The sequence below is a fragment of the Marmota marmota genome, unplaced genomic scaffold (genome assembly GCF_001458135.2).
Source record: "Marmota marmota marmota unplaced genomic scaffold, marMar, whole genome shotgun sequence".
In the NCBI taxonomy this organism is placed as follows: Eukaryota; Metazoa; Chordata; class Mammalia; order Rodentia; family Sciuridae; genus Marmota; species Marmota marmota.
In genome coordinates this window covers 9,002,411-9,030,085 of record NW_025999969.1, presented here as the reverse complement: position 1 = coordinate 9,030,085, position 27,675 = coordinate 9,002,411, and the positions used below count along the sequence as shown (strand labels likewise).

At 36.7% G+C, this 27,675-nt stretch overlaps 2 protein-coding genes across 7 annotated transcripts in view; one reads left to right on the top strand and one right to left on the bottom strand.

The window, feature by feature from the left end:
* The window catches only part of Atp13a5 (ATPase 13A5), a 112,252-nt gene extending 106,210 nt beyond the window's left edge, over window positions 1-6,042 (top strand). Inside the window, exons 28-30 of the mRNA XM_048804086.1 lie at window positions 892-980; window positions 3,282-3,362; window positions 4,957-6,042. Coding sequence (XP_048660043.1) covers window positions 892-980; window positions 3,282-3,362; window positions 4,957-5,217 — 431 coding nt within the window. The 3' untranslated portion in view covers window positions 5,218-6,042. The remainder of the gene's footprint in view (window positions 1-891; window positions 981-3,281; window positions 3,363-4,956) is intronic.
* Plaat1 (phospholipase A and acyltransferase 1) lies at window positions 975-27,452 on the bottom strand. Of its 6 annotated transcripts, none has more exons than XM_048804089.1 (6): window positions 26,816-27,140; window positions 19,067-19,205; window positions 15,105-15,370; window positions 9,760-9,771; window positions 8,444-8,484; window positions 975-1,802 (listed from the first exon to the last, which is right to left on the bottom strand). In XM_048804089.1, exons 2-6 carry the CDS (start codon window positions 19,203-19,205, stop codon window positions 1,667-1,669), a joined length of 594 nt encoding a protein of 197 aa, XP_048660046.1. In that variant the 5' UTR covers window positions 26,816-27,140; the 3' UTR covers window positions 975-1,666. The 6 variants fall into 6 exon arrangements, with proteins under 6 accessions (XP_048660046.1, XP_048660044.1, XP_048660045.1 ...); XM_048804087.1 differs by lacking the exon at window positions 26,816-27,140 and adding an exon at window positions 27,275-27,452 and having other exon boundaries at window positions 976-1,802; XM_015499905.2 differs by having other exon boundaries at window positions 981-1,802; window positions 26,911-27,137.
* Between the last annotated feature and the right edge of the window lie 223 nt (window positions 27,453-27,675).

Genomic DNA, 27,675 nt, shown 5'->3' with positions numbered 1-27,675 from the left:
TTATCTCCCCAAAGTAAAGCAATTTGGGCAGGTTGGAAATTCAGCAGATGTATGTGTCATTCACCTATTTTTTTCAAGTCAGAGTCCCTGGTGCCCACATCCAACATTGCTCCAAGTGATCACAGCCTAGTAGATTAGATAAATTAAGATTAGGCTGAGTATGATATGTACCATATGAAATAAACTTCATAAGGGAGGATTAGGGGGTCTTTGAAAGGAAAGTGCCAGTTAAACTGAGCTCATTAAGTGGGAAAAAAAAAGGACTATGCCAAGACAGGAAGAATTTTGCCTATACAGAGCATTTTGTGAGCAAAGGCAGAGAAGTCAGAGAACTGGGACTCTGTGGAAGTGCTGGCTATTGTGGTTGAACTTTTCTGTTGCACCTAAAAAGAACAGTCAGAGGTCAGTTTAGAGAGGCTGATGGGACCAAATTGGTGAAGGCCTGGAACACTGATCACAGATTCTGGGACTTTATTCTCCTAGCAGTGAAGAAGGAAATGCTGCCAAGAGGCCTATTCATTCCTTATGTGCAGGGCTCACTAGACAGGTGGAGCTAATGCACCGGGGCCTCTCTGGTGACCATTCAGATGGTCAAAGCAGGATGTCCCAGCCTCCAGGAATCCACAGTTGAGGCAACTCCCTTACAGAGGTTCCTATATACATTCTTCTTTAATGAACATCCTTCTACTTTCAGCCTTATTCAGGAAAGATTTTAAGATATCACCTTTATCATATAAGCATTGAACATATTTTAAAACATATGAGCATATATCAAAACATCTGAAGATGTATCCAGTGTTTGCCCAACAGAGATAATTGATTCTGCAACGTGTGCCAAATTATATGAAACATTCTTTTAGCATCTAAAAATAATGTTTGGTGTTTCTTCAGATATATTTTCATTTTTGCTGATATCTGCCTCGGGCCTCACGATCTTCATTCTGTTTTCTGATTTTCAAGATATATACCAGGGAATGGAGGTAAGTATCATTTATTTGCATATCTGACATGATTCATATTCACCATGGAACATATTTACATTGTTATTTGCAGCTCAGTTATTACCATATTCTCTCTGACCACTAAATATGTGAGACTATTTATATTTAGACAAATAGCATTTCTATATCTCACACATATTTTCATATTACTTGTACTATCATTTGGGCACATTTATCCTTTTCATTCAGAAAATATTATGTTTGAATACTTCATTCTGTATATTATACCAATACAATAAAATTAATGCATTAATACAATAATGCTCCAGCTTTAATGTTTTTAAACACATAATAGAAATCTTTTATAATATCATTGTAAGGATAAAAGAATAAGCAAACGTGTTTGTCCTATTAGACATTGACTATATGGAGTTATTTTTTTAATCAGTCAACATCATTTGATCCAGGATATATTGGGTTAAAATTAAACTCATAAAGATGTTATTAAACCCATTCTTGGACTGTTGCAGTGAGAGATATTGAATAAAGAGAAGGATTGGCTCCTGACTTTCAGGCTATAGTTTTGTTGTGAAGATGAGCCACACCTAAGTGAGATGATGACAGGGCCACCTGGTGCCATCCATGCTTGAAGAGAGTCTCAAGGTAGCATTGGGAAGAACATAGGAAGCAGCACTCACTTTGGGTTGTAGCTGTCCATGAAGGCTTCACAGAGAGCATACAGCTTGCTGGGATCCAGAATCAAGCTGGATTTTGCTGGGTTGGAGACAGGGATGTTTCTGACCAAGGAAACATCCTAGACACAAGCAGAGGGAGCTGAAAGGGCCTTCTTCTGTCTTGGATCTGCAAAGAATGTAGGGTAGCAAGAATCAAAGCAAGGCTTGCTTTACAAAGGAGCTAGAGGATTTGCCAAAAGTGTGGCAGTGTGCTATGGATTATGAGGGAAAAGAATAAAGATTAAAGGAAGGCTTGGATGGACAAGGCAGGCAGTGAAGTTTGAACTTATGCCAAGACCAACGGGGAGTCATTGAAGGTTTTGTGGAGGGCATTTAATAGGCAGACTAGTTAGATGATGGCAGGAAGGCTCTATGCAAGAGTAGAGAAGCTGTTGAGGAAGAAGCAGCTAGAAAAAGAAAGCTCATATCATCAGGTCATTCATTCATTTATCAAACATGGTGGAGCTCCAGAGTATGCCTGGTGCAAGGTTTACAAAGATGAGTAAGATGTGGTCACTGCCCTCAAATAGTTTAGAGGCTAGGAGGGAAGGCCATGGTGTAATTAATTCCAAATCAAGTGCCTCCTAGGTCAAAGGTTGGAGAAGAGCCCTTATGGATCAGGGTAGTGGCAGCACTGAGATCCTACTGGGCTGGATTCTCTGTCTGCTAGGATCAGAGCCACCTTCTCCAAACAACCTTCCACCCAATGTGTAGCATTTCACAACCCTTTTAAAGGCTGTCTCCACTTGAGGAAAAAAATGACCACATGTTATCTTGAAATAACTCATATCAGGATAGGGATGAGAATTTAAGGTGAGCATTTAGATACTATGGGGGCTGTGGTTATTGACATCAGGAGAGCTTAGTCCCACACAAAATCATCCATCCAAATTCTAGTCTATGGGGTCAGAAATGGGGCCACCTAACTACCTTTTCACTGTGGGTAAAACCATGGGAAACGGTGGCTCTTGCATCTATTAAACAAGTGTAGTTGATCAATGGACACATTTTTTATCTTTAAAGGGGGGTGGGCGAGATTTTCATAAAGCCATTAAATTTGGAGCCAAGAACACATGTACTTAGTCTGTCAAAATAAGCCTGTATCTCTGTCCCCCTTTAGATTTTATGATGTGTCAATTTTACTGAAAAAGAAATGAATTCCAAGTAGATTTTGCTTTGAATTAGAAGAAAATTGGAAAGTAATTAGTAGCTGAAGGAGTCAATCTTATCCCCACTTTCCCATTTCTCAGAGGATAAAAATGAAGACACAGAGGCTCCAAAGTGTCCTCTTTCTCACATCTGCCACCCACGGCACATTTCATCAATAGATACTGTCAGCCGTGGAGGAGGCAGAGGCCAACAGGAGTCCTTCCATTCTCATTTGGACTCTGGCTCTGCTTTTTTTATGTATTGGCTTTGAGTCAGTGCTTGGGTATCTGTTTCCAGTTTTCTCATCTGTAGAGTAGAGAAGGAAATGTGCACACACACCCCACCCCCAAGCTCAGAGAATTATGATAAATACATAAACTAAGATAATTGATATGTGTATTTTTAAAGTGTAACATAAGCAATGCATTGCATAATGATGGTATTTCTTTTACTACAGTTTATCCCAACCATAACATCATGGAGAGTTTCGATTTTGGTAGCAGCCCTTACCCAGTTCTGTGTTGCCTTCTTTGTAGAGGTAATTTCTGTGTTTCTTATTATTTTTCCAGAGAGATAAACAAATAAAGGGTCTTATTCTCAACAGATGCTCCTTTATTCCCAACTACTTTGGTCCCCCAAACTGTAGTTATTAATTTATTTTTAACACATATTCTCTGTGGGGAAAATTCCCTAGACAGTGATTTAAAATTCTTTGAAGCCTACTAGTATTTTCTGCATAGAAAGCAAAACATCAAATTAATTCTAATTTTGCCTCACATAAAAGCAAGGTATTATACTTTTCGAATGTTATCAATAATCTAGGAGAGCTGAGATGAGGTGACCTTGCATTGCTAAAATTCAATAGGACCTTTTAGAGGGAACAGCTGTCTTCAGGAGGACAGCCCTGATGAAGAGAGATGGGAAGCTGCCTTTGTTCTTATCAATGTCTACCCTTGAAAGTCTTCCCCTCTCACACTGGTCTTCTGCTTGGTGTCACTACATAACTTTACCCACACAGTATGAAGCCCAGGTGCTGCTTTTCAAAGGGAGAGTTAGAAAAATAAATAAATAAGAGTCAGGTAAGTAAGTCCCTTGGGAAAAGGAATCAATAAAACTTTAAAATATGTATCTATATACCTATAATATATAGATATTATATATATATATGTATATGCTACATACCTATAAATATATACTATCTTGCATAAAATAAGAATTAAATTTTTCATATTTTTTAATTCCAATTTTGATACTATATTTTACCCACAAGAATGAGATCCTAATTAGAATAAGATATGCCCTTTGCCTGTATAATTTTGTCAAAATGGTTTCCAGTGTCATGTATAATTAAGAAGAACCAACAAAATAATTTTAAAAAAACTGAACAAACAAAAAGGCAGACAAAAACCCCTACATGTATAAAGATACTCATCTCAGTGTATCTACAGTGGCAAAATACAGGACTGAAGCATTGTCAAGTATTTAAATAGTTATACATCAATTTGAAGAAATGCCATACAGTCATTAAAGATGATTATTAAGACTGTAGCTGTATTCTTACTGCAATTATATAAAAACTTTTAAAAAACTATTGTTACTATTTTAAAAGATTATTCATGACATTAAGTCTAGTATAGACAGTGGAATGCAAAATTTGACCAATTTTATTATTATAAATGTATGAAAATTGCATAAGAATGAGAAGAAAGAGAAAAGGGAACTCAAAAAAAATGGAAAACAAAAACCCTTTGATAGCTAGAGCTCAACCATTCCTTCAACATGCATTTATTTGGCACCTTGTATGTGGCTGGTAGTAAGTAGCAGGATTAATAGGGGTTTCCCATTTCTATATATTGCTATCATTTCAGTCTGTCAGAAAAGGAATCCTGAGTGAGTCACTAGCCAGGATTTAACCAGAAAATCTGGATAGGTGAAAGGCCGTATGCTTTTGGCAGGTAACTGTGAACAGAAGCAACCATTTACTTCTTAAAGGAAGAATAAGGGGACCTCAGGGAGGAGAAGCAGCAGCAGCAGCAGCCGCCAGGAGCACAACCCAGGGGAAGTGTGGGGAGCTGCCTGGTTGCACGGAGACTGCACAGTGATTTGACTGTTTTTCACATCTAATTTTCCAGGATGCCATCCTTCAGAATCGAGCGTTCTGGCTGTTGATCAAGAAAGTATTTGGATTCTACTCTAAAAGTCAATATAGGACCTGGCAAAAAAAGCTGGCAGAAGACTCTACCTGGCCCCCCATAAATAGGACGGACTATGCAAGTGATGGTAAAAATGGATTGTACATCAACAAAGGCTATGAAAACCATGAACTGGTCCCAAAAGAAAAACTCAAATCAGGGGACCAAATCAAAGAACAGCATTTTTGGACCAGACTCTAATTGGGATTGTTATACACATTGAGCAGCATCACCCTCCTCCAAACTAAAACATGTGGAAGGTGAAAAGAATTTCCCCTTTTCTTTTTGCTGTCCATCTGATCATCTGAAGCACATTTCTCAGTGCACTTAGCCTTGCAACAGAGGACCTTGAATTTATCTATTTTGACTATATCCTTTCCTATTGGGAGAAAAAAATGCATTTCTTGGGTTATCATTTTAATATGCTTTATTCATATTGTATTCTTTAAAATGCACAGCTCTTAGGATAATAAAATTAGAAGTACGAACATCAATAGAATAAAGAAAAGCTAAGGAAACATTTGGTCTTTGAAAGTTTTACCAATATGTTAATTATCACACAAGTTTCTTTAAATCTTACATTCATTTGTATATATATATATGTACATATCTTTTTACAAGATAACTAAATTCCTCCTTTTTGCTTCACTGTATGGTTTTAATAGAAATAAGTATTAACATTTACTTCAGAAAATTCAACCCTAACTATGTAGTAAGCCAGAGTCATGTGGAAGTGGAGAACGGCAGAGATTTGTGTTAATTGCATATAATCTTAGCACAGGCATAGCTAATACCTAAGCAAACTCCACCAAAGTTTGACAATTCCCAAAGTATTGAGCTAGAAGGTCCATGGTAGATCCCCAGAATAATGGAAGGCTGTTAAAATGTGCTTTTCACCTCAGAAAGCCTGGTGCTTTGATTTATTACTGACACACCAAAAACTTCAAGTAAGTTCTAGGTGAAAAAAAAAAGAAAGGCCAAATTCAACATCACTTGTCTTATAAACAACCCTAAGAAAGGGACCCATGAAAATCCTCTGGCTTCCAGGTGACCTTATGCTCTACTTCATCTTTTAATTATATAAATCATTCCAAATGCACATGAAAGACAAGAAGGGTACATTCTTTACAAATATTTCCTTCGCCCTATCTACTTATATACACATACATAGATAAATGTGCATATATAAAATGTATATTTTTCAGAGGAAGAAATTTATTTCTGGTGAATATTTGAAATAACCTACTAAGTTTTCCTTAGAATAATAAATCTAATTGTGCCAACTGAACAGATTTTCAACAGACCATAGGCAAAGCTAATTGCTGGTTAACTAAAACCAGTTCCATCCCATAATTGTCAAATGTGTGCCTAATATCATGATATATGGATTCAATATGAAATAGCCCTGAGTTTACGATCTGTAATCTTTAGGACTGACAATTTTTTTCAATATTTTAGCAATTTCCTCCTGTAAATAGCATTATAAACTATGTTACTCAACCAGTAGCACAAATAAACCTTCTTACATAAAAATAAACTCAACATTTTGTTGTTGTTTTTTCCTCCTATTAACAGATCTTTGGAGAGAGATCATTTTCAAAATGTGTCTAATTTATTGCCTAACAACAACATACAAATATTTTTTGAAAAGAGATTTTAGCTTATGATTAGGAAATGTAATGTTAACCTAAATATATGGTAGCCCAGGTTCCTTGAGTTGACATCTATATTTAGTATTTTGACTTTTAGAATGAAAAGATTCAATTGATATCAGTATAACATTTAGAGAGCATAAACATATTTTTTAAAAAATCCTGATTTTCAATACAAGTACAGTCTGGTTTTTTTTGTTTGCTTTTTTTCAGTTTTACTAACAATCTATTAGGGATCTGGTGGGTGGTGATCCTTATTTCACATTTCTTTTTTGGAACATGAAAAATTAAACTCCATAACTGACTGCCAAAAATACGTTCAAAGGAAGGTTTAATTATGTTGGGGGAAAAAAAGTTTGATCAAAGCATGATAAGCATGATGACACAGCAAATGATGGCCTTGATGACCTGCAGGAAAACAAGGTAGGTAGCCTCAGGTGGCTTGTCCCCAAGAAGGGACCTTTTTATGGGGAAACCATGATTAATTCTGTGAACTAACTTCTAAGGGGAAGGAACACTGACACCTCTGACATTATCAATCCATGAATTCAAAAGTGCATTTGTGGCTTTATTCTGCACAGCTAGGACTCTCTTGGAGCAGAGACCTCCAGGGTGCTCTAGAAAGATTTGACTTTGGGCCCTCAGGAAATTAACTCCATCCTCTCTCACTCACCAATGTTGTAATTCTGCAAAAGCCAGGTTCCCTTCCTTGGGTTAAGATTGGCCCTGTGTTTTGAACATGTATTCGTCAAATGCTTTTTCTGCATCTATTGAGGTGATCAAATGGTTCATGTCTTTAAATCTATTGATGTGATGAGTTACGTTGATTGATGTCAAATCAACCTTTCAACCCTGGAATAAGCCCCATTTGATTATGGTGCACTATCTTTTTAATGTTTTTGTATTTAATTTGCCAGAATTTTATTGAGAATTTTTATGTCTGTTTATCAGGGATCTTAGTCTCAAGTTTTCTTTCCTTGATGTGTCTTTGTCTGGTTTTGGTATTAGGGTGATACTAGCCTCACAGAATGAGTTTGGAAGGGTTCCCTTCTTTTCTATATCATGAAATAATTTGAGGGGTATTGGTGTTAATTCTTCTTTGAGGGTCTCATAGACCTCGGCTGAGAATCCTTCTGGTCCTAGTCTTTTCTTTGTTGGTAGGCTTTTGATGGCATCTTCTATTTCATTGTTTGAAATTGATCTGTTTAAATTGTGTGTGCCCTCCTGATTCAGTTTGGGTAGAGTATATGTCTCTAGAAATTTGTTAATGTCTTTGAGATTTTCCATTTTACCGGAGTATAAAATTTCAAAATAGTTTCTAAATATCTTCTTATTTCAGTAGTGTCCATTATGATATTTCCTTTTTCATCATGAATTTTAGTAATTTGAATTTTCTCACTCAATTGCCTTAAATGGGGAAAGGTAACAAGCTGCTGCCAGTCTCACCTTAATTCAATAGCTCTAGAAAGCGTCTATTCATTGACTATTTCTTGGGAGTAGGACATAAAGAAGCAGAAACCTGAATTTAGAATGAAAATTAAAGGGCTTAGCATGGTGGCACACACCTATAATCCCAGCTACTGGGGAATCTGAGGCAGGAGGATCACAAATTCAAGGCAAGTGTGAACAATGTAGTGAGACACTGTCAAAATAAGAAGGGCTTTGGGTATAGATCAATGGTAAAGTGCTTGCCTCACATGAATGAGGCCCTGGTTCAATCCCCAAAACCACCATCAAAAAAAAAGGATCTTGTACCTGGTGGAAGACACACATACCTTCTCAGATGATCAGTGGGGGAAGAAAGTTTGGGGGTTGTCTGGAGACAGAGCCAGTGCCATGAGAAACCAAGGGTTACATAAGGAAAAAGGAGGGAAGAAAGATTAGATGTCTGTGGCCAGGACTGCAGTGCACAACCCCTGCTGTTGACATTACTCTTAAGCCTGTGATTAGCTTGTACAGTATTTCTGGACATGAGGTAACATCTAAATCAGTGTAATAGGTCCAAGACTTTCACTGTCTTTTATCTACTTTATCTAATGCCATGCTTTTAAGAATGGAATAAGGAGGTAAAGAGGCAATGTGGTTTATGGGATAAGTTATAGTGTCCACTATCATCTTAGAAAGACCTATGCCTCACCTTTCCTTACCTGCAGTAATGAAGAAGTCTACTCAAATGGTAATAAATTTAAATTCAACAGCTAACCAATAAAATGTAAGAATAAAATCATGACACTCCTTGGCTTATAGTACAAACCTTAAAAAGCAGTACAAGATATTGTTTCCTAATTTTGGCACTTTAAACCAACGTTTGATGATCTCTTGCCAAGGTTCAAATGTCAAACCCCTGAAACATTCAAAATGTAACTGTAGAAATAGCAGCCCATGTCACTCATGGATTGTCATGTGCTCTTGACAAGCAAGTGAATTCCAGAGAAATCACTGGATCTGAAGTTGGGAAGTGAAGAGCTCCTCCCGTGCTCTTCCCACCCGCCTACACCTACAGAGTGTGGGAGTTGGAGGCACACCCTCAAAAGGCTTGTCACTCACAGGTCCTCAAGCTGCCAAACCAGAATTTCCCAGTTTCTTTTCTCACAAGAAAAGGAATATGAATTAACATGTCAACCTAACAATCTGGGGTTCTAACTTTGCTTTCCCCTGGAAATGGTTCTCTATCCCTCTGGCAAAATAGCCACCCTTAAGGAAATGGAAAACAATATTTACAGTAGAAGATAAAATGTGATGTGATTTTCTTAAGATCCTCTGCTGGCTCACTCAGAGGCTACAGCCTTTTGTTCCAGCTGCCACAGCAAATCTATGCTAGTAGGGAAAGAAATTTCCTTGGCTCAATGATAAGATAATATCAGAAAGCAATTTGTTAAAGAGCCTGCTATCCATCATCAGAATTTGGAACAATAATGATGCGTTGAAAGATTCCAGGGTTTTTTTTTTTTATTTTCCTCCTCACAAATTCCTTCAGTTCCAATATCTCTTCAATAAATTGTTAATAGTATTTTGCTCTTTGTCTTTTTGAAAACAAGCCCAGGAATGAGAAGGCACCAACAGCAGCTGTCACCCATCCAATGGTACTTACTGCTCGGTTGGCCTAAAAGAAAACAAGAAATAAAAAATACATCTTATTCTATACCCATTTCTGTGTCTTAAATGAAGCTTTGTTTTGTTTCCTAAACTGAATACCCATTTTAATGTACAATGAATAAAGTTCAATGCCAAATTAAAATTCTAGATGAAAATGAAATAAAAGTATAATTTTTATAATTATGTAAATGGTATAAATACACATTGATAATGTATTCTTTATATTTTTGAAGCACTTGACAGTATATAGACTAGTTATGAACCCAGTACTACTAATCATCACAGTACACTAGTAAGAGAGATAGAACTATTAATGTTTTGTAAAACTTAAGAGCTTGTAAGTGATTTGCCCAAGGTCATACTACCAAGATGCTGAGAGATAAGCTGAGTCTTCTGGAACCCCATGCTCTTCCTCTAGCAGCCCCTACCTCCTGAACATGCACTAGTTTGAGTAAGTCTGTATCAGGGTAGGTACAACGTGTATGGGTGGGCATGTTTCTCTGACTAAAGAATGTCTATCAATAAAATAAGGATATGATCTAAGCTAAATACCTATAAGCTCTAATTTGGTAGATAAAATTTGTAGTCTGGTAAACAGATTTCAAGAAAAGTCAATACTGATGTTAACTATCATGTCAAATTAATTTCTCATATAGACAAAATAAAAATAAACCACTGTCAAGCTCAATTGTCCATAAAGGAGTTCAGACATTTATAGCTTTAATGGTATTAATCATCATCATGATGAGGGATCTAATGAATATTCATGGTTTTAATGACACTCAACGGATATTGCCTTCCATCCACATGGGTTTAAGTGCAATTTCATGACCCAAACAAAGGTCACATTCACAAACTTCAGAGTCATCAGGTGTTCTGAAAGCAGCATTTGTACTCTGGGGTGTAAGGATCAGGCAAAACATTTTTCTCAAATGACTTGGGAAACAGTCCAATAGTTGGAAACTTGACCTAGGTCATGTTTGCCTATGCCTTCTGTCTAACCAACAGGATTCCAGCCTGGGCCTGCCACCCATAGACTATTGCAAGGCAGTGCTGCCTTCCTAACTGCTGCTTCCCAGTTGGAAATAACAGGAAGGTCCAGGGCCAGGAAAGAGGCACAGAGTAGGAATATCTGCTCCAAGTATTTGAAGCATGTATTCCCTCAGGCCTCTAATTGTGACTCACTGCCTCTGCTCCAACCTGTAGTTGCTAGGGAGAGTAGTACTACCATCAATTTGCCCTGAGTCCTGAGAAACCCTATTTTAGTTTATAATTTTAGCTTTGTTTATTTGATTATTTATTTTATTTATAATGTTTAAATAATTACTACCTAAATTATTCCCTGTGAGAGAACAAGAAGTCAGAGCACCCCAAGCACATGGGGGTGAGGGGAAAGCAGGAAGATGTAGGATACAGGAAGAATTCCCAAGACAGGGCCACAATGATAATCAGCAAGGAGAAAGGATTGTAAATCAAGCCCAAACCTAGTATAATTCCAGACAGAAGCTGGGATCCCAGGAAGGTCTGGTACAGGGGAATGGAACAGCAATTGACAGATGAAAATGCAATGAATGTCACTGGTATAGCTCTGGAAAAATGACAGGACCTTGTGCATAGGGTAGATCCAGAAAGGTGCAAGCCTAACTGACTAGGTATCTTTTAGCTTCTAGAAACACAGATGTTAAAGAAATCTCATAACTATTAGAGGTTTGTGGAGGGGATGGGTAACCTGATCCTGAGCCAAAATTCATTGAGATTACAGGACAGATTTCATTACAATGAAATCACTTCCAGCAGTACATGCACTTTCCCAGGCCCCAAATGCTCATTCATTCCAAGTCCCATCATAAATAACAAAATCCTATTTGACTGGGACAGTCCCTTGGATTTACAACCAATGGGATCTGGCCTGCACAGGATTTTGACATCTGAGGATATTCTTGGTGAAGCAGCATGCACGGGAGCTCTTTATTTCATGGCTCACTTAGCCAAATCACCAAATCACCAAATGTGACTCTGCAGACTTTATCTCTGGGGGCCTCTGTCTGTGGGCCATTAATAAAGGCCTCATTCTGGGGATCCGTGCAGTGCATGCCCACTGAAACATTAGCTAATCTGGAGTGGCTGTGTACAGATATCAGCATAGCAGGGTCACAGATGACTATAGGGTATATCAAATGTCTCCTTTCTGAGACCTGAAGGCTCCAGTGGTACACTGAAGCACAGGCAGGGTGTCATCATGTGTTGTTGTCATCAGGTTTATTCAAGTATGTGGCTACCTTATACAAAGACAAACACATTTTAACCCATCGTGACCCACTATCCTATATAGAAATGAATATCTGAGATGTGATGAATTATTAATTTGTTGGGACTATAACATTAAAAATATTGTTTTTTAAATTTTTGGAAAACACAGAAAAAAGCCATAGAATAAGAGAAAACATTTGCATGATAAAGTTTGACAAAGGATTGTTATCCAAAATACACAAAGAACTCTTAAAATTCAATTGGAAAATGAACAACCCTATTAGAAAATAGGGAAAAGGCACATCAAGAGACATATCACCAAAGATGATCTGGAATTTCCAAAAAAAGCATATGAAAAGATATCATACATATCAGTTAGCTACAAATTAAAACAATAATAAAATACCACGATATGCCTATCAAAATAGCTTAAATCCAAAACACTGACAACATCAAATGCTGGTGAGGATGTGGAACAACAGGAGCTCCCATTTATCCTGAAGGGGAATGCAAAATGGTATGACCACCTTGGAAGACAGTTTGGCAGTTTTAAGAAATAAGATATGAGATGTTGATGGTGAAGGAGAATGTACGTTTAAAGAAAGGGGAGAGAACTCAGCTTGATTTCACTGTGATCCTAAAAACTGCTCTAAAAAACTGTCATTTGATTTTTTTTTTAAATACAGAAAAACAAAGAAAAAGGAGGATGGGACGACATCCTTCCACCCTTCTTATAATTTTTGTGCATTTTTAATTTTTTAAATTGTAGAATTACATAGCCATTTTCTAAGAAAATGTTTCTAAATTCAAGGCCCCTAAGCCTTAAGGGGATCCAAAAAAGTTAATCTAATACTAGCCATTATTTAGTAATAATATTAGCACTAGCTATTATTTAATAGTAATGATGTTAATTATTAATGAGTAATCCAAGTTCTGCAGTTTCTGATGGGGATTTTATTGGATCTAACAAAGATATAAAAAAATTCTAAAATAAATGTAATTAAAATATCCATTGTTGGCATGCTGTTCATCAGGATAAATAATGCATAACACAGTATGCTAAGAGACCTCAAATATGTCCCAGATCTTTTAAAACAACCTCATTGTAGAGAGTATAAAATAGATAATGCACCCTAGGTCGCCTAGCTAAGTGGTAAAGATTGGGTTCCTGCTCACATCAGCAGAACACTAGCAGTCAGGGAGGCTCCTAAGGCTGTCACTGCACCACTGTCATTAGAACATACAGGAGCCAAGACCTACCACTGACTGAGGAGCAGTTTGTTTTTCATGGGTATTAAGTCTGGGTATGAAAGATGAAAAGATGATGGGTTACAAGTTTGAATCAAAGCAATAACATGATTTTAACTACTTTTTATTTAATGTCACTTTTTACCTTATTGAAGTATGATCAATATGCAAAAAAGTCTACAGACACAAATATCCACAAACAAAATGTATACAAGTAGATACGTTTGGAAAGAAGTATACACCCAGGAAATCATCATCACAATCAATGCCATAAGCTTATCCATTACCTCCAAGTTTCTCCCATTACCTTTGCTGGACTTTATTGTATTGTTTTGTTCTTTGTTGTATTTGGGTGGTTTTTCTCCTTTCATGGCAAAAGCCCTTAACATAAGATGTATCATCTTAGCAAAATTTTGAGTATTCAACAAACACAGTACTGTTAATCATTTGCACTTTGTTGTATAATATATCTCTGAACTAATTTACATATAACTGAAATTTGTGCCCTGTGACTAATACCTCCCCATTTCTAAAGATTCAAAAAATAAATAAATAAAAATCACTTGCTAAGTGCAGTGAACAACTTTATCATTAACAAAAATGAGGAATGGAAATTGTTTCCTATCTATACTCATTTTCAATGCAAAAGGTGAAGAGGAATTTGTGTGTGTCCTCTGTGTTCTGGCTCAAAAGCAATTGATCATTCCATGTGAATAGAACATTAATTATGTTAATGTACTTCCTAATGAGAATGAATTTCCAATTATATTATTTTCTAATGAAAACAAATGCATCCTTTCATTATGTTCTATCTCCAACTTTTCCAAGCTTTTGTGAGAAGAATTAAACCTCATTTCTTAGAAGTTTATATAATTGATCCACTATTTTAAAATACTAGAAGCCTTTAATAAATTTGAGTTCTTAGAATATTATTGAAATTGTACAGAGTTATTATTTGAACTTTTAGTCTTCTTTTTAAAGTTTTTACAGGTGACAACTCCCTAGAGTTTAATAGGTATGAAGCTATTTTTGTTATTTTAATTTAAAAAATGAACACTTTTATATGTATTTTGGGTGAAGAGGACTTCCTCTTGTAACATTTTTATGTATTCATTCTCTTTTATCACCTTAATAAATCTTTGGGCTAAAACATCAACTATGAAACTGAACTGGCAGCAGAGCAAGTAGGGAAAGGGCAACTAAAGTAACCATGTGATTAGCTGGGGGTCGGCTATACTATACAATAGTGATGATGACTGCCAAAATTACAAAGTACTTAAAGTTAATCTGTTAAAGGACTTGAAAGGCTTGATGATTCAAAGGATCTATTTAAAAAGCACAAAATTGCATTGAAAACTAACAAAAAAAATGCAAGGAAACAGAAAACATTTATAAACCCATTAAGGCATGTTATCAGTTGGCCTCTACAGGCCACTGGAGAAGAATCTCAGCATGACCATCTCTGTTTGTGGCAGATGCAGCCAGCAAAGCCAGCATTGTTTTCAGTATAGTCTCTTTAGCACATGAGTTTATTGATTTGAGACAGCTGCATGGTGGGGTAATAAGGAAAGTGTGGAGAACAGAAGGCAGGAAGACTAACAGAAAGATATGGTCTCCATTCTACTTTAAGTCCCTTCCAGCTCAAAATTCATGATGTCCCCCTTCTAGTCTCAGCTTGATCATTGACTTGCTTACATGACCCTGGACAACTCAATTTCCTTCTCTGTCCTTCAGTATTTTCATATTTTTCCCTTCTCTCTGTTGCCTGAGATTTTTATCATAGCAAACAGTTACTATGTTCTCAAGGTAAGAAACTTCTTGTGTCCCCTAAAGAAAACTCACCTGCTCTGAAACCCCTTCTCCATAGCGAAGCAAAGTCACAAAATGCTCACAGTTGTTGACCAGTAAGTCATATGCCACCTCTTGTCCAATAACAAACTCTGACCGCTGCATGACTTCATCCACAGGGAGAGGGGGGTGCATTTCATCATATTTATTGTTTATTCGGTATTTGTCATTTCCTACCACATCCTTCAAGAGCTGCATTTTCACCAGGGCCTTTGTGCTGAACACAGACTTGGCACTTGTAAATGCTGAAGGAATGCCATCTATAAGGACAATTCTGGTTAGCAAGGTTTAGTGACCCAGTCTACTGAACTCCACTGCCATTTAAAGACTTTGGAAATGCTAGAATGCTTAGACCTAGCTGTGCTCCTTACATACCATTAAATAATAGCCCATTTAATCTTAGACATAGCTCTCTCTCTGTGTTATCAATAATGCTCATACCATATGACTAGGAATGCATGAAAATTTTTCTGAGATCTTGATTTTTTTCCCATAGAACAAATTGGGTGAGAGCATTCTACCTATTTTTGGGAAATAAGTTCTCTATAGATTGGTGTTATTAAACATCTTGGTTATGTGTTTCTAACATAGTACAAATAAGATTATTGCTCACCTTTTCTATCACGCAGTTTCTTTCTCAGCATCTAAACCCTTAAGCCAACTAATTGAGGCTTAGCAGTAGTGCACTGTGATTAGGAGGCTTGTCTTTAGCACCTAAGCTGCCTTCCTTACGGGATCACCTCTTCATGTTTGTTCCTTAAACTAAACTTCAATATGGGGCCCTATTTCCTGTTTTGAAACTTGTATGGTAACCCAGTCCTGTGAGAGACAACTTGGATCAGGATCAGGCCCTGCTTTTCTCTTTCCAATTCCTTTGGCCAAGAAACTAAGTTCTGAAACTAAAACTAACCTCAGTAGATACAATACCCCAGACCTGGCCCCTATGGAGTCCTATCCTATGTTACAGGATCTGTGCCCTGCCTCTCCACCACAGCTGCCTCTCTTAGTAAGCACACACACAGAGGCTGCCAGGAATCTTTGTGTTCAGACCTATCACTATGAGTTCTTGTGGCTGGACAGGCATTTCCTCAGGGCCAAGGTCTAATGGCAGGCTCTGGTCTCTCTCAAACTGCCTATGACTGCTATGCCTGGCCATGTCCAGGTGACTCATGAGAGGAAAGGTCTCCATATAATCTGAATTTAGAAAATTTCTCCCTTATTAATAATTAAAAGCAAACTTTCTTTTCCATTATCCTCTGTCTATCCTCCTTCCCAATAGAGTAGTACTCTAAGTTAACTTTATACACTGAAAGTTTTACACATTAGAAGCATATTTATCATAGTTAAAATTACTAAATTTTTTACTAGCCTGATGCAAAAAATCAGGAAATTGAAGCTCAGAGAGATAAACTGACTCAGAAAATATCACAGTAGTTAATAAGTGAAATAGAAATTAAATTTTACTCTACAGGATCAAATCTCACTACTTGAACCATGTTAATATGGACCTTAAAGTGAAAATATTAATATGGAATTTCATAGTGGAAAATAAGAAAACAGCTCACATTATTTTCCAATGTGAAAACTGTAGAGACAATGTAGATGTGTGAGGCTACTTAGTGTTAATCACCAGACTCTGGAAATTAGCAGCTGTGAATTGTAAATGTCATTTTATTTGCTATTTCCACTTACAATACTTTGGAACAAAAAGAAAGTAACTCAAAATGTTGTAAAAAACATTTCATTAAAATTCTCAGAACTTCCCGTGATAGTTAGACTCAGGCCTACACACACTTATCTTTAAAGATATCTTTTAAAAAAGTATTCCATATTATTTGCATATATTATTCCTAATAAATTTGTGCTCATTAACTGTTTAGAAAATACAGAAAAACAAAGCATTAAGTTTTAAATAGAAATTACTCATCCCATCACCTAGAAATAACAACCAGTATCACTTTGATGTACCTTTATGAATGTCTCTTACTAACACATGTATAGGTACATGCATGTGTATGTATTTATACAAGTTATTCTTTTGAAAACCAAGTATTATATTGTTTATTGCATTTTAATCTTCATTTTTCAAATAAATATTTTATCAATACTGTTTCCCATGCAGTTAAACAGGCCCAGGTTATTATTATTATTTTTTTAATGACTGTTATATTGGCTGTTGTTTTTAATCTACCCAGCTCCTTGTCCCATCACTGCCTGTTTCTTATTGGATGATTCTGTTTGAGCTAACCATAGTATCCTGTTGTTCTGGGCAAGGTGATGGTCCAGGCATAGGTATGGGACTCAGAGTGGACCATTTAGAATTACAACAGGCAGGGCTCTTTCCTGTTAAGTTATAGACTTTATAAAATGAGAGCCTCAGGCTGCTCTTCATCCTCAGTTTGTTAGAGAGACAAAGCCTGGGAGAATGAAGGCATAGGAAAAAGAATGCAGATATGAGTCCAAGAGTCCTAATTGTGTTCACATCCTACATTAGACACCTCTGAGACCAGCATCACCTCTATCCTTTGTGCAGTTCCCTTCAGTGAAGCAATGGCTTTGCCTTTTTACCTTTTTACTTAAGCTAATTCTAGTTTTGTTACATTCAAATAAATAATTCTGAAATACAGATACTAAATACTCTGTAGCTAAATAATAATTTGTATAACTGTTCCCCTATTGAACATTAAGCCAGTGTCGATTTTTTTAAACCATTATAAATGAGGGATAAGTGAAGGCCCTAACGCAGAAGTATTTGTACATATTTCTAAATAGTTCCCCAGACTCCTGGAAGTACAATTAGAGTCAGAGAATATGAACTCTTAAGACTTAATTCGTACTAAATTGCTTCTGTGACTAACACTATCAGTTTACATTTCCATCAACAATATCTTTGTGTTCATTTCGCTATTCCCTTATCAACACTGATTGCTATCACTTTTTATCCTTTGCTACTGAAACAGGCATGCAATCTGTCTTTGTTTTATTTTACAATTTGTAGATGACTACAAAGTTGAAATTTTTAAAAATGTGTGTTAGTTTTTGCTCTTCTTTTACAAACTGTTCACAATTCTTCGTCCATTTGTTTGTTGGGATTTGGGGGTTTGCTATCCTCTCAGCCTAGATTATCATTTCCCCAGATAGAATCTGACTTGTTTTCTCACCTCCTTCAAGTTTTTCCTCAAACAGTACTTTCTTATGAATTTTTCCAGACCCCTTTATTTAAAATCACAACACCTCACCTCCATCTCCCTCCCTGCCTTTGGCACTTCTTATTCCACCTATTTGACTGATTTTTTTTCTATATCACTTATCTCCCTTCTAACATTTACTACTGTAATTTGTTTTGGGGGTTTCTCTCAGTCTCTCTCTCTCTCTCTCTCTCAAAATATAAGCTTTACCATGCAGGGAGATGTCTACATATCTAACAGTATTCAGCACATACTAAATAATCTATGAATAGGTGTTGAATCATCTACTTGTGTTATATAAATATTCTGTAGCTAAATAATAATTTGTATTATTTTCTATAGTAATGCTTTCCTCATCCTGATCAATTTTAGAAACTCAATTTTTTTTTAATTCTCCCCTTAAATCCACAAATTCATGAATAATATAAATTACTTATATGCAAAATAAAGAATATTAAGTATTAAAATATGTTATAAGGATATTGAACTTAGTCATGTTTGAGCATGACTAATAAATAACCATCCCCAGATGGTTATTTATTCTTTAATTGTCATTTTTTTTTAGTATAGAGGCTTTACATTTTAACATTAATTGGCTTTTGTGATTTCTTCAATGACAATGTGCTTCCCTTAGAATGTCCTTCCTAAATCTAGATTAGCTTGATTTATTTACTTTCTACATTATATCTGTTTTATGATTTTGTTTATGATTTCTTCTTATTATAAGAAAACTAAAAAACTCTAGGAGCTACTAGAAATAAACCTTACCTACAGGTGCTATGTTGATGACATAACCATCACCCAAGTACAGCGCCCAGTGCTGATAGCCAGGACGGAACACTTCAATCAAGTCCCCTGGGTGGGGGTTGCCATGGTAGTCCAAACTGAAGCACCCATTAAGCGCCATCTGAAAGCATAGTCACAAGGTTGATCTAGCTGATAAAAATTGCCAAAAGAGAATCAGTTCATGACTTTAACAGAAATGGAGAGCACAGAATTTATCAAGACTGTATTCCTTATTAAAGACTTAGACCCATGCCACTGTGCATCTCTTGAAATGACACCAACACTGAATTATATGTGCAAGTGGTGAACAAATTTTTCTGCTCTTATTTTCTATAGTAATGCTTTTCTCATCCTGATCAATTTCAGCAACTCAAATTTTTTTTATAATTCTCTCCTTAAATTCATGAATAATATAAATTACTTATATGCAAAATAAAAAATATTAAGTATTAAAATATGTTTTATTTGGAAGAGAATGGAGGAATAGAAAGTAAATGCTGCATATATTTGTTTTACTGTGTAAATGCTCAATCTATGAGTACACTAAAAACTACTACAAAGTTTCTATATGCTGGCACTTAGCATGAAAAGTCAGGATTCCTGAGCATAAGATCAGAAGTCTTTTAGCCTTTTGTATTCAGCAAAGTAAAATCAAGGAGAAGAGGAAGCAGAGCAAGGTGGTTCTCAGTACAAGCAGGACAACTTAGAAGGTTGGGTGGTTTATCATATGGATGAATCAGTCTGAAAATTTCCAAGTTGGTGAGGTTTTTATCTCCTTCTAAGTCAATACTCTTTGAAAAAAAAAACATATAAGTCTCTGACAGCTGATTTTTATGAAGGATACATTTTCTATGTATGGCATAGAAGTAGAATAACACAGCAAAAGAAAGTTACATCCATCCATCCACAATCAGAGGAAGATTTAATGTTGTATGCATGTTGAATTTCTAATTGTGAACAGAGTATTCCTCATCATCTCACTCTAATGCAGACATGTACACTCATTTACAAAATAAATTCAAGTGCCAGAAATGGAAACTTCCAAATCATCTAGATTATGATTATAATAGCATAGGCTAAGGACTTGGGAATGCAGACTTTCTTTCTTTCTTTCTTTTTTCTTTTTGGCACTCTAAAAGTCTTTTATACAGCAATTAATATTGGAAGGGTGTTTTCCCAAGTATTTGTGTGCCATCTGTTGAAAACTTCAATCATCACACTGTTACAGAAACGTGGCCAAATGTAAGCTGTCCATCTGTTGAAAAATAACTATTAAAACCCCTTTATAGAAACCGTTAAGTCTATCCACCGTCACAAATATGTCTGAGTCTTATTAATATGACAGTTCACAATTTGGCCACGTGGGGAATAAAAGGAAAATAGATAATATACCATGACATAAACAAACACATTTCCCATGAATAGGAATCAACAAGCACACACAGCTGCCTACTGGAATTTGGGACCTATTATAGCTGAACTTATAATAATAACCACCATTTGAACAGGGAGCACTTTGTAATACAACTTCCTTTTTTAAGTGCACCATCTCAATTAACCCTAATTAAATGAAAAAAAAATCCTCACAACTATTTATCATATTATTACCCAATTTTACAGATAAAAGGTACCATAGCAAATGCCAACTTTGGAAAATACCCACTGAGACACTTATATTATAAAATAGAAAGGGGAAATAACTGGGCTAGGCGTTAATAATGTGAGCTTTTCTTTCCATCTTCTACTTGTTCTTTGTCAGTTCTATAATTTTGGGCAGGTTACTCAGACCCATTCTCAGTTTCCTCATTTTGAAGATAGGCATAAGAATATAGAGCTGACTAACTTATCTCAAATATCTGTTGGAAGAAACTAACTCTTGGTGAGCTGGTTAAAAGTGGAGACAAATGCTTTATGAAAACTGGCAAGAGCTGGACAGGTGACGGTAAGGGAGAGGTGGTTATCTGCAAAGCTTGAGATTGGCTCATGACTGATATGTGATTTTGGTTCCTTTTCCCCTCTTCTAACCACAATTGATAATTCTATGAGATAGACAATTCTACCACAAAATTTTAATCTATTTAACACATTTTCCATTTCTGATTTATGAAGTGTAAGTTAATTGATTACACAAAGTCTATCATATTTATAAAAAGAGATAACAAGGAAAACATTTCACACAAGATATTCCTCCAGAAAACAAAGGGAGGAGCCTGAAGGGTAATGTGCAAGGGGATAAGTGGGTTTTGACACTCTTCTCTTAGAATTACAAGTTATTGCAAAATGAGACTTCAGATTCCATCAAATCCAATGGTCTCCAAACTTGTTTTAGCAGCAGGGACCTTATATCCAACCAAATATCAGACCCACAAAAATGTAAAACGTAAAAAGAAACAGTGTCTGTGTGTAATCAGAAAGAGTGCAACTACCCCTTCCTCAGTTGCTATTGCTACTGAGGTTTCCTGGGATCCCAGTGCTATGAGGGAATAGAATGACATATTCCAAGGACTGAAAGAAAATAACTACAATCAAAATTTCTATCCAACTGAGGCTTTACCTCAGAAATTCAGGAGAAATAAAGACCTTCTAAGATAAGCATAAACTGAGGGAATTTGTGACCACCAGACCAGCCTTATAGAAGATGTTTAAGGGAGTCCTACATCCAAAAAAGAAAGACACCTACCATCATGAACATATGAGAAAGAATAAATCCTACTAAAAGACTGAATATGCAAAAGATAAAGAGAAAGGAATCAAACATTATCAATGCAATAAATTACCAAATCATAGAAATGAACTAAAGGAAGGAAAAAAACAAAGAATAAATAAAATACCTAGAAGAAAATCAGCAAAATGATATATCAATCCTTATCCACCAAAAATAACCTTAAATATAAATGGATGAAATTCTCCAATAAAATATATAGGCTTGCTGAATTGTTAAAAAAAATGTCCAACAATATGCTGCCTACAAAAAAAAATTCCTGACCAGCAAGGATACACAGACTGAAAGTGAAAGTGTAGAAAACTATATTCCAAACAAAGGGAAGCCTAAAATGGGCAAGAGTAGCTATACTTATATCTGACAAAATAAACTTTAAGACACAAGCTGTAAGATGAGACAAAGGAGATCACAATATAATGTTTGCCGAGTCAATTTAATAAGAGTAAGATACAACAATTATAAATTAATACACACCTAATTTTGGAGCACCCATTTTATAAAACAAACACTGATAAACCTAAAAGGAGCGTTCATCTGTAATACAACAATAGTGGGAGAGTTCAACACTCTGCTTTCATCAATGGTCTGCTCACACAGACCAAAAAAAAAACAAAAAAATCAACAATGAAACATCAGTTAAAGTACACCACAAATCAAATGGGCAGGCACTTAATCTAACAGCTGCAGAATACACAATTTTACAGTTTATAGAACCTTCTCTAGACTATACCATATATTAGGTTACAAAACAAACATTAACAAATTTATTAAATGCAATCATATTGTGTATCTTTTTTAATCACAACTGAACATAACTAGAAGTCAAAAACAAAAGAAATTTTAGAAATTATATAAGTGCATGGAGACTGAACAATAAACTTTTGAACAAACAGTTGGCCATTGAGGAAGTTAGAGAACAATTTTAAAATTTTCTCAAAACAAAAATGGCACAACAAAGCCAAACTTGTGGGTGGTAGCAAAAGCAGTACTATGAGAGAAGTTTATAGCAATGAGTGTCTGCTTCAAAAAATTGAAAGATTTCACATAAGCACCCTAATGAAGTATCTCAAGGACTTAAAAAAACAACAACAAACCAAACCCAAAATTAGTATAAGAAAATAAATAACAAAGATCAGAGTAGAAATAAACTAAATAGAGACTAAAAAAAGTCCAAAAGATCAATAAATGAGAGGGTTCTTTGAAAAGATAAACAAAATTGCTAAACCTTTGGCTTGACTAACCAACAAAAATCTGTTTCCACTCTCACCTCTATTATTCAATATAGTAATAGTTATAAAACAATTAGGCCAGAGAAAGAAATAAAAGGCATACAAATACGAAGGAAACCAAATTATCCTTGTTTGTGTTATTTACATATTTACATATATAAATACATATTTAAATATTATACACACACACATTTAAAAACAACTAGAAGACTATTAGAATTGACCAAAAAAATTAAGGAAAGTAGCAGGATCCAAAATCAACATACGAAAATTTGTGGTTTTTCTATACACTGATAACAAACTTACAAAGAATGAAAACATGAAAGAAATAACCACAAAAAGCACTTAGGAATAGACTTAATTAAGGAAGTGAAAGACCCCTACAATGAAAATTACAAAACACTGATGAAAGAAATTGAAGACACAAAAAGATGGAAAGACCTTCCATGTACATTGAAAGACCTTCCATGTTCATTGAAAGAATTAATATTATTAAAATACCCATACAACCCAAAGTGATCTACAGACTCAATGCAATACCATCAAAATACTAATGACATTCTTCAAAGAACTAGAGAAAACCATCTTTAAATTTATATGCAAGCACAAAAGACCGTCAACAGCCAATGCAATCTTTAGAATACAGATCAAGGCATCACAATAGCTGTTTTGGTTTTTTTTTTTTTTTTTGTTAACACCACCAGATTTCAAGAAATACTACAGAGTATGATATTGACATAAAAAGAGAAGTACAAGTACAGATCAATGATATTGACATAAAAAGTATGATATTGACATAAAAAGAGAAGTACAAGTACAGATCAATGGACCAGAACAGAAATCCCAGAAATAAACCCATACATCTGCAGCCAAATGATTATCAACAAAGGTGTCAAAAACACACATTTGAGAAAGAACAGTCTCTTTCATAAATGGTGTTTGAAAAATTGGTTATCCATAAGCATAAGACTGAAACTTGATACCTATCTCCCACCCTATACAAAAATCAGTTACAAATGGAACAAAGACCTAAATGTGTAAGACCTGAAATCGTGAAACTACTATGAAGAAATAGGGAAAATACTTTAAGGCATTGGTGCAGGCAATGATTTTCTGACTGGAACCACCAAAGCATAGGAAACAAAAGCAAAAATAGACAAATGGGATTAAATCAACTAACAAGCTTCCTCACAGCAAATGAAACAATCAACATTGTGGAGAAACAACCTACGGAATTTGAAAAAATGTTGCAAACTATACATCTGACAAGGGGTTGATAGCCAGAATATATATAAGGAAGTCAAAAAACTCAACAAAGAGGAGGAGGAGTTTGAAGTTGGGGGGGAGGAGGAGGAGGAGGGGGAGGAGAAAAATAATAAGCCAGGCACAAAAAGATAAGTACCACATTTTCTCTAAAATGTGGGAGGAAAGGAAAAAAAAGTTAATTTGAAAGTAGAATAGTAATTACTAGAGATTAGGAAGAAGAAGGTGAGGAGAGTAAAAAAGGGTAGTGTACATTATATGCATGTGTTTATATTCCATATGTATAGATGGAATATTAAACTGAACCTCAATAATATGTACAATTAGTATGTGTCAACACAAAAAGATAACTGTGCTGAAGGTATAGTATGGAATAAAATGCAACATTTCTTTTTTTCAGTGCTAAGGATTGAAACCAGGGCCTTCAATATACCGGGTAAGCATTCCAACATTGAGCCACATCCCAGCTCTCCATAACCTGGAACAATTATTGATATATGCAAAATCTGAATGAATCTCCAGAGAAGTATGCTGAATGGGGGGGGCATACTTCATAATCTCCCCAGTATATAACAACCTTGAAATGCCAAAGTTATAAAAATAGAGAATGGATCATGGTTGTCAGCGGCTTTGGAAGTGATGGAAGAACATGGTGTGGCTATAAAAAGGTAAAAAGGGAGAATTATAATGGTGACTTGTTAACAATTGTGAACTGATTATTATGATCACTATTTTACAGATGAGGAAACAAATGGAGACTCTAATGAGTTAAGTGCCAGACCTAATGTCACACAGGTAGAAAGTGACAAAACTAGAATTTAATTTTAGATCTTCATACTTCAGACTTCATACTCCTTTTTTTATACCATTGATTAATATCATTAATCAAAGGAATAACTAAATAACATTTCATCTTTTCCCTTCTTTCAAACACCTATTAGATGGAGAAGCTGTAAAAGCACATAAATATGTATTTCACATAAACATTTATATGCAGAACCAATGAGTAATGGGAAGTGGAGTCTTGCTAGGGAATCCCTGCATCTCTCCTGCCCAGGAAGTGTCAAGGTGGGGCAAGAAGCATCTATAAAGTTCCCAGACTCAAACCTTAGGCAAATGGCTATAACCTGTATGCTTGTCTAATGTGATTTACCTGGACCACATCTATCAATTTCATTCAGGCACAGATGTGTAATATGGTACTTTATAAATTTGAGATAACACAGAACCAATTAAAGATGCATTTAAAAAGTCCCCTACTACAATCTCTGTGTCAACTTTAAGGTAAAGATGTTTCAATTTAACAGTTCACTTGCACAGAACTGCATGACTTGGTTATAATATAGTGGTATGAGGGTAAGACTCTCATCTTTGTAGCAGAAATTTCCCATTTCAATTGCCAAAACAGGCTGCTCTGTTTATAGCTCCATCTTGGTCCCTGGGGATGCATCAAAAGAAATAAGTGTTTCCTGTATAGTCAGGGACAGAGTGGAACTCTCAGCCTCCTGTTGTGATTTGGACCCTTTCCCATTTCAGCTGAATTCTCTATAATACTGCTACACTGAAGTGCTTCCTTGAAGCCCTTTGCTACCAGACTGGCGCATCTCAGACCCTCACAACTACATGGATCCTTGGTCCAATAATCTCTCTCTACTGCTGAGTTCCACTCCAGGGTAAATTAACTATCCTCAGCAACAGCACCACCAACATGTTCTGCTTGGAATCTTCCAAAGCTCCCCATCACTGACTCCCAGTTTTGCTTTCTTCATAATTTTGGCCTCTACGCATCCTATATTCTAGATAAATCAAACCATTTTCCCCCACATACATCTGAAGGTGATGGCTGCTGTTTGTGATGCTGGATTTGTTTGGGGGTTTTGTTTGTTGTTTTGCTAACATTTAACCTTTTACCCGAAATTCCCACTTCCAAATGTCCCCAAGCAAAGATCCAGATCAGATGCCACCTCTTCCCTTAGGTCTTTCTCCAATCAGCCAGAAAGATATCTCCTTTTGATTTTCCATATAGCATTCTCTCCAACGGCCCATCCCACTTCCTACACCTGTGTCAGTAACTGGTGTCTGGGGAATTTTCTCTTCTGCCTCATATGGAAGGCTGGTTCTTGTTCATCTCTAGACTTTCAATTCGTGGCAGAGTGTTTGACACAAATAACTACCAAGCCAATGTTTCATGAATGGAAGAATAAGAAACTCAAGCTCAGGGAGGTCACAAGTGGCTGAATTTTCCCATTACATGAGTCATATTCATAATCCTGAATGCCAAAAAGCACCATCAAATGCTAAGATAATCTTGACCCCTAATACTACTATTCATATTCATTTCAGTGAAGGATAGTAGGTGTAAAAAGCCTTGATAAGCAGACTGCTTCTAGTCCCAGTTCTGCCACTTCATAGCCTCCTCAGTGGAGGAAGCAAGTCTCTTTTTTTTCCCTCCCTGCGGACTCAGTGCCTTCATTTGGGGGGAGGGGCGGGGATGAATTAGATCAGATGCTCTCTAACCCTCGGAGCTTTTGTGAAAGAGGTTCCCGGGCATCTAGAGGTCCTCCTTCCCTTCGCCAGCACACCTCACTCTCAAGCCCGGGGTCTCCCCTCACCCAGCAGCAGGTGCTGATGTCCCGGGTTCTCCCTGGCTCGCAGTTGCGGACCCTCCTCCTAGAGAATCCGGGACGACTCCATCAGTACCCGGAAGAGGCCAAGCCGTAGCGGTGGACCCCCACTGGCCTGCCACCAGCGCCAACACCAGCCCAAGCGCTCGAAGACCGCCCCTCCGCGGGCGCTAGGAGCTCAAGGCACTGCGTTCGGGACGCAGCAGCGCACGCGCCCCACGCTTCACGCTCAGGGCTGTCTGCTCCGCCCCCAGGTCGGGGCACTGCCGCCAGAGGTCCGCCCCGCCCGGCTCCGAGCCCCAGCCCTCTGGCCTGCCGGTTCATCTTAGTTTGACCGTTTATTTATACCCACCTCCATACACAAGCTGCACACGCTGCACTCGCTGCACCCGCTGCACCCGCCTCGACCCAGAAGCACAGACATAGCACGCCCCATGCACAATGAAGCACACGAATCCAGCGCTCAGAGCGCAACCTCGAACAGTTACATCCCGGCCAGCCACTTGAATCTTTCTGCAACTAACTTTCATGATACCAGGCGCTGTGCTAGGCGCTGCGGTTATAAAGTAACCCATCTAGTTGAACCTAGACACGTTAGTGTACCCTCATCAGCAATTCATATTACACCCTGTTCTAGCTCTACATGAATTCCTCCAAGGAGGAAGAGATCCTGGTCCCTGCACTCCAAGAAAGCATCCAGGAGCGAGGATACACAAAAGCCAATTCCTTTTGGATTTCTCCCTGTCACCATTC